Source organism: Stegodyphus dumicola, chromosome 12 (genome assembly GCF_044657685.1).
Source record: "Stegodyphus dumicola isolate Sdum_Otavi_A_Nest chromosome 12, ASM4465768v1".
NCBI classification, from domain to species: Eukaryota; Metazoa; Arthropoda; class Arachnida; order Araneae; family Eresidae; genus Stegodyphus; species Stegodyphus dumicola.
Window position 1 is genome coordinate 59,708,483 of NC_140779.1, and position 12,819 is coordinate 59,721,301.

General features: G+C 32.0%; 1 protein-coding gene across 2 annotated transcripts in view; it reads right to left on the minus strand.

Annotated features, from left to right (window-relative positions):
- The window catches only part of LOC118194064 (cell adhesion molecule Dscam1-like), a 572,732-nt gene that overhangs the window by 239,545 nt on the left and 320,368 nt on the right, over nt 1–12,819 (minus strand). For both annotated transcript variants that reach the window (XR_015044453.1, XM_085827755.1), the window contains exon 3: nt 9,229–9,390. Coding sequence is in view for 1 of the 2 variants with exons in the window: in XM_085827755.1 (XP_085683881.1) it covers nt 9,229–9,390 (162 nt within the window). In the remaining variant the exon portion in view is untranslated. The remainder of the gene's footprint in view (nt 1–9,228; nt 9,391–12,819) is intronic.

The window sequence follows — 12,819 nt, forward strand, 5'->3', positions numbered from 1 at the left end:
ACAGTGAAACAGCCCGACGGTGAACCGCCCACGACGAAACCACGGCGAAATGTCCTACGCCCGAAACTGATGCTCTTCCAGGTATTATACAGTTTTTGCTCACACGCCGAGAAATATCTAGTACCTTCCACTTCTCGAAGTTACTGAAAGCCATATGTGGGCCAGGTAGGGTTGGAGTTACACATAGGGATAAATTACAGTTATTCAATTACAATACCAATTTCAATTATACAGGGACCGGACAAAACTGTCGCCAAATGGTCACCAAATTTGGCAGCTTTTGGCAATTCCTCGTCAAATTTGGAGACTAATTTTTGCTTCCAAAATCATCGCCAGTTGGGCGATAGCTCAATAATAGCCAATTTAGCCAGATAACCATTAACTCAATGTTGAATAAACTTGCCCCTATATTCTTATTTTTCCCGAAGAGCTTTTTTTCTTTCAAGCTTTCCATTTTACATTATTAATATACACATATTATTACACAAAACATACTGTAATTTCAGATATAATTTTACTCAAATTATTTACATATATACACAATTCGTAACAATAAGTATTTGTTTTATAAACATATCTCTCTCTATCATATAAACATATCATATAAGTATGTATATGCAATAATAGCACAATTTTTTTAAGCGCTGATGTAAGAACAGTTAGATGTAAATGCGTAGAAATGCTGATTGCGAAGATACATGATGCTTAGAACGTCCATCTGTTTTGGAGAAGAAGCAGTCGAGCCGGATTAAATTCCATATTTATTTAAATTCACATTTATGGCCACAATTCATTTGGCACTCCAATTGTGCGTATTTCCAGAACAATTTTGATACTATAGCGATAGAAGTGAACATTGCAGCACATAGATGATTGCAGCAGCGTCTTGCCAGGATGAAAGCGTATGCGAAAGTGAAAGAGTGTTCAGTAGTAATGCAAAGGAAAAAGGGAGGGATTCAAAATGTTTTGGTTTAGAATTATTTGATTGGGCAAGAGATATCTGCATTAAGAGTTACGTAAGATCGCATGATTAATTTGAATGACGCAATTTAGACTTATGGCGCAATTTTTAAGATAGAGAGAGGAAGTCCCCAAGTTAAATAAAAAATAAAACAGGTTATAGCCAATTAAAATTATATATAGATACCTAGATAGTTAGGTAATTTTAGTAAGATTGATCACTTGCAGTTCATAGGTCCTGGATGTTACGCCTCCATGTAAGTCTTTCTAAAGGAAACTGTTCTGTCTTTTTCAATTAAATTTTTGCTTCTTTTCATTCTTTGAGAAGAATATTCTGTTTTATGAAACTTCTTTTTAAAAGTTCGATACATTATTTCACCGATTCTCTGCAAAACTTCGAGAGAGTTCGCTATATTTAATCTGAAGCGCTTATTTTTCATGGCTCAATAATCTAAAATTCAGTATCATTTTCCAGACATAAATTTAATGTCACGCAGCTTTAAAATACATCTGCTAAAATACAGTCAATGCAATTAATATTAGTCTTTGAATGCAGTTACTAAAAATGCAGTTAAATTTAGTCTAAGTACAGCTAATGTTTTTAACACAATGAAAACTTAACGAGCCTAATTCAATGAATCTCTTTATGGAGACCACCTCTAAAAGTAAGTAATATATCTGAGAACATAATTTTACAACTTCTAAATTTACTACTATGAATTTCATAAATTGACTATTGTATGTGTATACGACAATATAGTAGTATACTTTATCAAACATTGCCTTTATCTGTAACTATTCTTACAGTAGACCAGAATGTTCTACAACCGCGAGTGATAATTTTTAAGATATTTCTTTGTACTCAAAATACGACTAATAAATGTTTTACAATAAAATACAATTTCGATAAAAAATGCTTCGCAGATTTATGAATGTCTTAGACACATAAAAAGCATATTTTTGCGATATTTCTTTGTACTCAAAATACGACTAATAAATGTTTTACAATAAAATACAATTTCGATAAAAAATGCTTCGCAGATTTATGAATGTCTTAGACACATAAAAAGCATATTTTTGCGATATTTCTTTTTTCATTCGATATTTTGTATGTACACTCTGAGGGGGGGAAAAAAAAAAAAAAAAAAAAATGGACATTTTTATATCTTCAGTTCTACTGGGCCGAATGACGAAATTTAACTTGCGTTTTTCATGTCAATGAACTTATATGTAGCTTTGTATTTATAGAACTGTTATACCAAAGGGCCCGGGTTCGAATCCCGGATAAGGCATAGTTGCGACTGTCCGTGACTTCATAGGAGGCAAAGGTGGCCCACCTATTAGGTGCTTCCATAATAAAGTGACCACCAATTCTGGCCTTAAGGCACTGTAGTAGCAAGACAAAGTCGGCTAAGGGCCCGCCATTGGGGGGGGGGAGTATATATATATACCTTTGTTCTAACAGATATTTTGACATAAAATCGAACGCTTTCTAAAAAAAAAAATACTGATATTTTTTTCATATTTTGTTTCTACAACTTAAACTACGCCCAAATTTCTCACCAAATTTCAAACTTGCCAAGAAATTAAAAAATTTACGTTGTCGTACTTTTTTCAGTTTGCGCCAAGAATAATTTAGTTAGCGAAATTGTTAATTTATAGTAACATGTGTTTCTTTCCAGTTTCTCGTCGTGCACGAGCGAAAAAAAACGGTTCATCGTTCATTCTTTTAAATAATTTTAAGAAAGTGCAAAAAGCACATCTGAAGTTATTATCGTTTATATCAAATATACCAAATTTCAAAACGCTCCAATATGTAAATTCAGGTATATTTTTTTAAATTTTGCATAAAAAACTCCAATTTTTTGCAGGTATACCTAGAAATATATCTGCTATTGTCTAAGATGATGGTAAAACTTTTATAGGTTATAATTCAAAAATATTGTCAAAACATTTATAAAAATTACTAAAAAGTACATATTTAAAAAATAAATCAGGAAATAACTGCGAATTGTACATAGAAATCGAATCTAAATTTCGAATTGGGAAAGAAGGAATCAAGTAAGTTTAATAAAAAAAAGGAAAATAAATATATACCAAATTCAATTAGCACTAACGTGCTAACATTTTGAGAGGTGAGTTTTTTAAAACTAATTGTGCGATTTTTACACAACTTAATTTGAATTGTAGAATCGAAATATGGAAAGAAAGAGATATGTCGATTCAGAAAAAGCTTTATTTTGTGTCAGAATACCTCGTTAGAATAATGTTATATATAAATCTTATATATAGACTTGCGCTTTCGAGACATGTAAAATACCAAGTTAAATTTCATCAATCGGATCAGTAAAACGGAAAGAACTGTCCTTTTTTTTTTGTTGCGCAAGATGTACATTAATTTTATCATGATAGGTTGCGCGTTGTTTACAAACTATGAAATATTGTTATCACTTTATCTTCTACGACCACGTTTATGTGCTGGGATTTTTTAAAAGTATGAAGTTTCTTTTTACTCTTTCTTTCCTACCACCAGGTTCTGTACAATGATGTTTTTCTCCTTGAGCTGTTTACTCCCAGAAGATTTTACCATCATGTTTTTGACCGACGCCTAGAAAAGGAACTGTATTGATAAAGTCATGTCGTATTTACTTGCCGTAAATAACCACTTAAAATAAAAATTTCAAATTTGCCGAGAAGTCTCCGGGAAAACAGGGGAAGACCTGTTCTATTCGATTTCTTAATAACGATGTTAGTTTCAGAAAACACACTGTATCTGATTGCGTTTAAATGGTGAAAATGGCTAACATGTTGCTGCAGTCAAATGGAAATTCTTAGCCCAGAGGAGCGGTAGCTCAAAAGGTCTATTAATCTCAAAACGGCATTTGGTAACATTTCACTATAAACGGCGAATCACATTTTAAATTGTTGCCAATAAATATTATCGCCCTGTAAACTATTAAAAAAATAAACAATGAAGAATCTACATGAATGTATGTATGTTTATCGCATTGTGAAAAACGACGGTACCTAGAGCCATCAAATTATGAATAACGTAATCCCCGCCCAAACATGGGCACCAGGACAGGAATTTTGAATTCCGAATTTGTTTTATTATCTATTTCATATTTTGTCAAACTTACGAATTTTTTATTAACAAAACGATTTGAAAGAGAGGAATAGCAACACTGCACGGAAAAATCATTTCTATTTCCAACGCTGGAGACTGTGTCTCTATTAAATTCTAAAGTAGTTTTTTTGTTTTTAAATATTTCGTGATATTGCTGTTGAATTGAGTTTTATGTGGTTTAAATGCGAGAGACATGATATTAAGCGTTAAAAACGGTCCTTGGGGCGTAATATAAAATCTGAAAGATATCGTATATTTTTAAACTATAAATTAGCAACTGAAAATTAAACAGCAGCAATTTAAAATTCGCCGGCGAAGTACATTTGCCAAGAATTCGAATTCGCCAAAGAAATGGGAAACGAATCAAGCATGCTTAATTTTAGCATCTGATGAATTGCTATCGCTTAGATTGTAAATCTCCATAAAGAGTAATTTTGATATGCTTTTCAGCAAACCAAACCAACGGCCTTAGCAAAATATTAATTTAATTATAATAATGATTTTATAATTTTAATATTATATCTAATGCTATCCTTTTAATTATAACTTAAGGTTTTCATTAACAGTAAATACATAATGAAAAACAAACTCATCAGCTTCTTTACAAATGAAGATAAAAAATAAATGGAATGTTTTTTCCGTCACTGTTTCAACAAAAACATAAAATTTTCTGAACTTAAATTATTCGTCTCAGTAGCGCCAGTTATTAGAACTCTATTCATGGCAGGAACATTATTTTTTTATCTTTTTCAAGGAATAAATTTACTCTGAAATCAAAGACATCAAAAACCTTTATTCAGAGAATGTATTTAATGAGGAGACGCAAAGAATAAGTCGAACCTTTTATATATAAACACTAGTTTTTCTTTTCTGTTATAATACCGCGCCTTTGATGTTTGCAATTGCAGTTTATTGATCAGCCCGACCATTGAATTTATTTCTTAGTGTTTCCGACATTAAAGAAGCTTGACAAAAATTTCTTCAATACTAAATACTCTATTCAAATTTTCTCCGCAAATCCAATTTTCCTTATTATAACTATACGCTTTTTCGTTTATTTATAGGTGAAGAACATTTAATAATGCCTGAAAATTTAAGCATAGAATAGAAATGCGTCTTCAAAATATTTTTCAAAAATATTTATATGAACTGTATTCATCATTTGGGTAGGGAATATCATAAAAGCATTCTTTATAAAATGAAAGAAAGTTATCATTGTAACTAATTTTTAAATTTCACATATTTTCTATATTGCGTATTATTTTTATCATAAAATTGAATTCAGAATTTTGTTGTAATAGTTATAGAGCTTATGGTATTAATATAATAGTATTTCCTGTTTTTACTCTGTATAATTTCTTTTAGTCAATGGCTCACTATGTAAATTTGAAATCTGTGGTGGTTTTATATTTTTATTTTATTTGAATTCATTTTCCGTTGGTCAGTTTGTGAGGTATTATCTCTCTCGTCAGCACGTATATTGCGAGGGGGGAAGGGGGATAGTTTTATAACTTGCGTTTTTCATGCCTCGAAAGCGCGATTTAGGACATGTATTAGGTTTATATATAGCGTTGTTCTAATACAGGTTTTTTGATAGAAAATCGTCGGACATTCTCTAAAATGACAGCCAATGTTTTTCCATATTTCGATTCTAGCAAGCACCAAAATCTTTAGTTGATTAAATAAACCATGGTTTATCTGATCTTTTGTTTGATTTATTTAAAATTTTTTGAAGAATTTTAAAATTTATTAGTTTTGAATTTCATTTCTTTTGGGAGTTTGTGGGTTTGGCTTTAAATTTTTTACTTTTCATCTATAACTGTTTAAATTTCAGCAGCAAATTGCGCAGAAATAAGATTGGGATAATTTTGTTTCAAAACAATAAATTTTGATAATGTACATATATATCTATCTATCTATGTATATATATGCAGTGCCAAAGGTCGAATGCCAGATGGCGCTGGGTTGCACTTGGTGAAATTCGCTCTGATGTGTTTGTTTGAAGTTGACCTTAAAAAGTGTAGAATGAACGACCATGATGTTTCAAAAGGAGGAAGTAATATTATATTTTCTGTAAAGAAGTGAACTGAGTTTATTGTGTTATATAATTGTGAAAATGTGTATATGTCATAATGCAATAAGCGTGTTGTCCGAGATAAAGAAACTCTGTAGATGTACATTTATAATATATAGATATGCATACACACATGTATATATTTGCATAAACTCTCTCTCTCTCTCTCTCTCTATATATATATATGCACTGGTTATACAACAATATACGTATATCTATAAATAAGCGTACATACATAAATGTAAGTATTTTAAAAATAAGAGAAATGAAAATTTCATACCCCTGGCATCTTCTAATGTGTTAGATCTAGTAATAATTTTCATTACATAATACTGTTTATTCTTTCTTTGTAGAATAGCTTCTACAATACAGAATCATCTTTTTTATGAAACCGTCTTATTTTCGTCTCATAATTGGTATAAAGCACATATAGATCTCACATAATATATATATATGCATAATGAGAGAGAAAGATAGCTAGTAGCATATAACTTATAACTCCATGCATTATTTCCAAGCTGTAACTAGTTAGAACAAAACATTTCCGCTTATATTCAAGAAACTAGTTCTACTTTAAAATGTGAAATGAAATGATTTCAGATCAGCATTAACTTGATTGTTACTTCGCGTGAGCAAATGATTTTTTTTCTGGGAAGCTCTTTGAATAAAAACATTCTGCTGCATAACAATCTCATACAAATTTTTAAAAACTATTTAAAGAAATGTTGGCAGAAAGGCTTAAAATCTTATGGTGTTTTTTCTGGAATTATTAAAATGCAGTAATTTATTTATCATTATAAATTTATCTTGTTTGAAAAATGTTTGCCTTAAACTGTACAGGTATATGTGCAAACAAATTATTCTCTTAGGATTTCTTATAAGTGTGTTCCTGATTTTATTTACTTGTTAATATGTATTTATTAGGTTTATTCTGTCTATAGCAGTACAAATACTGTTATGATATACAAACCAAATAAATAAATAAATAAAAAGAAAAACAAATTCTGAAAGATTTCAGATTTTACATTACGCCCAAAGAGACTTATTTTAACTTTTTGTGTGTTACCTTTATTTATTAAATATCATATTCTTTGTATTTAAACCATAAAATTCAATTCAACAGCAATACTTTAAAATAATTTTAAAATGAGCATATCTTTAGGATTTCCGATACACATTTTCGCACTCTGGAGATGAAAATATTTTCTTTTCCGTACACCATTGCCATTGCTCGCTTTGAAATCTTTGAGTTTCTTAGTCAAAAATTAGTTAAAGTGTTACAAAATATGAAATCGGTAATGAAACAAATTCCAAATTAGGGCTCCCAGAAGCCCATATTCTGTGGAGGATTACGATATTCAAATTTGGATGGCTTTAGGTACCATTGTTTTATCACAATGCGAGAAACATACATACAATTAAGCAGATTCTTCATTAGTTAATTTCTTTAAATATAACACAGGGCGATAATATTTGGTGGCGACAATTTGAAAAGTGATTTGCCGTTTATAGGGGAATCGACGCAAAATGCCAAAACAAAATTAATAGCCCTTCTGGGCTGATTCCCGTTGGGCTAATAAAATAAATACTTGATCATTCTTGACTCAAAAAATTCTTCGCTTTCGAAGTTGACTTATTATCATTCTTTAACTTGCTACAATGAAATAATGTTATCAATATATCGTTGATAAGGTACTGTAAATGCTCCTTTTGAAGTTCTTCCCTCTTCTAGAGCTCACCAAATGAGTAGCCCACAATAACATTTTCTCAAAATTTATTTCATTTCTTTATTTTGATTCATAACTCTGTTTTCATATTTTGAATGCAAATCTATACCATTTATTGTAAATGAAAACAGAAAAAATAACTGATCATTTACAAGTAAATGCCATGTCATAATCAAAGAAAAAGACAGCCATAAAATGTCGTGATAAGACCGGGAGAAGATGGAACAATGCATTTTCAGAAAATCGACATGTAAAGCATCGCAATTAAAAGCGAAGCAGCTGTGTAGAATTTCTTTGTTGCTGTTTTCTCTGCAGTGATATATAGTTTATAATAACATTGAGGGATTTCGTCCTAGCTTTCTTTTCTGTCACTAAGGTTATACGGTGATTAATTCCTCTTCGATAGTTTTCTTCCTCTATTTTCCCGTTCGTGAAATTTCTGCTATGCAGCTTTTGATATGAAAATTTTTCCTCTCTCTAACTTCGTCGCACACTTAACTGAAAAAATTCCGATAATGCGTTGTTGCACACGAAAGCACTCAAATTCATATCAGAATGTGCAGAATAGTTAGTTAAAAATCGAAATCTTATAAGGTATTTTCTCCATCCTTTCTGCGTGCATTCGTGATGTAACGGTAGCACACTCAGCGCGTATTTCGAAAGCTCCAGTTTCAAGTCCCGGCGAAAGCACTACAGATTTCATTTCTTTGATTTCCTTGATTCGAAAAATTCTAAAAATGACTCTACAGCGGCCCTCGAACTAAAACGTGGGGGATGATGATTTTTCATCACCAGGTTTTGGCCACTAGATCCCCTAACACCCAGCCGCCTTAATATAAAAGGGAGTGTATATAAGGCTCGTTGCAATATTCCTCTCCACGGTAAATCTTTAGCTGCATGCCTTCGTGGTGTAACGGTAACATACTCGAAAAGTATTCGAGAGGTCCAGGTAGGAGTCCCGGCGACGGTATTGCTAATTTTTCATGTCTTCTCCTTCAAAATAACCTGATGTTTCTACAGTGCCGCCCGAACTAAAAGGTGGTGGATGATGATTCGTCCCCATCAGGATTTGGCGATTGGGTCCCCTAATCCCCAGTCGTTCTTTAAAAGAGGAAGAATATAAGGTTATGAGACTGATGAGCCTTTCTGTCCCTTTATGCATGCCTCTGTGGTATAAAGGTAGCACACTCGGCGAGTATTCGAGAGGTTCAAGTTCAAGTCCAGGCGAGAGCATTGCTCATTTTCCACAGCTTCCTGCTTCAAAAATAACCTCATGACTGTGCAAACTGATGTCATTATCCATTTCACATTATTAAAAGTTTCGTTTAATTAAATCTTACCTGTAGTTCCCGGAGATCCAATACTTAAACCATCTTCTCGAAGCCAGAGCATAACTTTGATATACGGTCTAACCGCTGGAGGACTGTGGCAATGTAGTACCGCTGTGCTTCCTCTAGTTACGAAATGATCTGGTACGTGAACTTCGTACGTTTGATGAATAACTAGAATAAAGAAAAGAAATTAAATGCTATAGGCATTCAGAAAACATAGACGAGATGGCGAAAGTAAGGCAATTAGGTTAGCAGATAAGTTGGGCTTATGAGATTCTACACTTTAACAATAAAATTTAGACTTGCATTAAAAGATATAAATTGATATGAAACTGTTCTATTTTAAGGCCTAATAAATGGAGTGAAACTAATCGCTCTAAAACAGCGGTTCTCAACCTTTTGACTAACGCGAACCATCTAAACAAAAACTGAAAAACTTTACTACCACCACTAGATTTTACAGTGATTATTTTTAATTTCTCAACTGAAATATTAAAAAATATATATTTGGGCATTTGCACAGCCTGCTGGCTGTTTGTATTAAATATGCACACATAAAAATGTTAGATTAAAAATTGGTTACTATTTTAATTATCAAAATTTAAGTCATAAAATTTTAATTCTAAAATGTATTGTGAATTTGGGCCTGATTAAGAGAGATCAATTTCGTTATGTCTGGTCGTTTCAGTTAGCTTTAAACGTAAATTGGGATCCACCTTTAATTTTGTTCTGTATTTTTTCTGTAAATAGTGTTATTTTTGAAATCTTCAGTTAGAGTTTGATCACAGAAAATTTCTATTAATTATTCTTTTTCTTCACGAGATTTTTGAATTTAGTAGTTAAAAATACTTTGCTTCTTTACCACTTATTTTTCTCTTGCGCACCACCAGTGGTACGCCTACCATCGGTTGAAAATCGCTGCACTAAAATATAGGAATCCACTTCTTTTACTGTTTTGAATTCAGATTGATATCTCTACTTTGGTTAAATAAAACCTCTCGGGTTTCTTGAAATGTTGCATATTATGACCTGGAATGAAGCTGCAATGGTTTACATGTTTAGTCCAAATTTTAATATAGTGTTTTTAATTAAATGCTGAAACAATTTCTTACGGATTTTTTTGTATATATCCTTGATTATGAATTAACAAATCATCATCTCTGAAGTTGATTTTTGTATAATCCGACATCAACAGATAATTTTTCAAACAGAATCTTCTCAAAGTCTCTAACACATTCATTACTCTTTTCAGTTCATCTCTATTTTGTTCATGTTGTAATTTTCTCAATATATGAATCGGTTATTCACAAAAGTGGATAAACTTAATGATCTGGATCTGTTAATTATGACGGATTTTCACAGAGTAATTAAGATGAATTGAATATAATCAAACATTATCTATAGACTAGGAGACATTGAAAATAAGTTATGTCTCGCATTCTGTTGCTGGAATAGAAAGATAGATTCTCCTAAGCTCAGATGAATTGATCTCCTTTATTTTCCATCAGAAGATCCTCCATGACTTGAAGTTTGTGTAAATATATTAAGAAAGCTTTGCAGATTATAAGGGTTTAATTAAATGCTTATAAGAAAGCAGTTATTTAGTTAATGTAATATATATTTTGATTATTTGTGAAAAAATTAAAATCGTTGAAAGCATCCAATTTACTTTGAGTATTGAAACTGTTAGATTGTTCTTCGAAATTTTTTAAAAAATCTATCATTCCCTTCCACTCCTCGATTTTATTTTCAGTAACGTATTAAAAACGCTATGAGAGTTTAAAAAATTTAGTTTTTACTCTGTGATGAATTAAATAAAAATATGTAATATAAAAAGTTTCTTACATATTTTATTGCGTTTAATTTTGAATATTTACTTTTCTGTGTCGCCTTGTTCGGTAGAACGTTCAGTGCCGCTGACTGTATAGCGTTGCGCTCAGAATCGAACACCAAGTCACAGAATTTTCCTAGCGGCATAGGGGCACCTTCAAATACTGGACAGCCGAAAATTCTCTCGAGAAGTTTCTGAGAAGGAAAGAGGAATCTCAGATCCATCCATCGGCACTTGCTCCCTAAAAGCCGGGACTGAACTTTTCTGCTTTTGCGTGTATAAAATCGGTCACCCCTCTTCACACTTTGGACAGCATACTCTAAAGATGAGACCGCTAAATGATCGATGGATATTGGCCAGTTCCAAGGAATGCATTGCGTGTAAAGTGTTCGACCGTTTGAAACAACAATAACCACTTTTATATCTATGTTAAAAACTAAATTGCATTATTTCTCAATTTTAAGAGTCAAATTACTGGAAGAAGAAATATTCTTTTTAACTAATTTCTAGGTTGCCATTTGGACTGTGATAAGTGCAAATCATTCATCTTTTAAGAGCTGAGAATATGTTTCTGTTACACCAGAATTATTGTTCGACCTATCGGTAACAAGGAACAGATTGTTCTCAAGCTGATTCCAAGCACTGTGGGATTTGAAGCAATGAGGGAAGCTGCAGATGAACTTGCTAAAAAAAATCTTATATTACACCAAATCAAACACCTTCTGTCTACGGAAAGCTATAAAATAATCTTCGGCTCTAAGCTCATGCCAAGGCATTTTCGTAATCAGAATATTGGAAAGAGTTGGGAAATTCTTGTAAAGAGCAAAAGTTACAATTCTTACTGATATGCCTGGAAAGTTCGATTTGGCCTGTTTTGATTGTCTTACAAGCATGATTATGTTAAAAAGCTTTTGAATAAAATTAGATTTACGAATATTACAAAATGCCCACTATGCCAGGGTGCTCGAAAAGATAAGGTAACTGATGTAGATTATAATAAATAACTCAAACTTTGTTAAAATGCAATTCAGAAGAAAATTATATTAACACTGTCTCTTCTAGTTTTCGATAAAAATTATCTTTCACAATTACCATTACTACTCAATAATATCAAATTTTCAACATTTAGATACAAGTTAAATGAAAAGAAGCACGAAAATAAATCGCAAATTTGTACATAATCATAATATTTTATTATTAATACCGACAGATACAGATCAATACCGATTCTGCAGACAAGGTATATATGATATGAATTAGGTACATCTTTAAATAATAGTATTAAAGAAATAAATGTTAGCAAAATATATTGATATATTGCCAATGAAAAACGCTAAAAATTGTTGCCTTCTACGGGTTCGTGGATTTGGAGTAATTGATGACAACTATTGATGAAGAATCAATCCACAATTCATTCGCCAGTAAGCACTATTACATAGGACAGTTCCAAAGACACATTCACACTCGTCGAAAAACTACGACAAACACGCTAAAACAATCAGCAGCACAGGCAGGGCATATATAGCTTTAACCTACTTTCCAGCAAATTCACGAGAAAACCGCTAAGAATGTGTTCTAGAATGTTTTTCGCATAGCGCCAATTTTGTCGCCATATGTCGCCAAATGAGCATTTAGCGCCAAATCTCGCAACCCTGCCTTTCTCTGCTACTTTCTAGCAACCATAACCTCGCTTTGCGAGGAGGCTATCGTACAAGAGCTCGGCATTTCTCAAAAATATTATTAAAAGATTTCTATACTGTTTTGGTTAT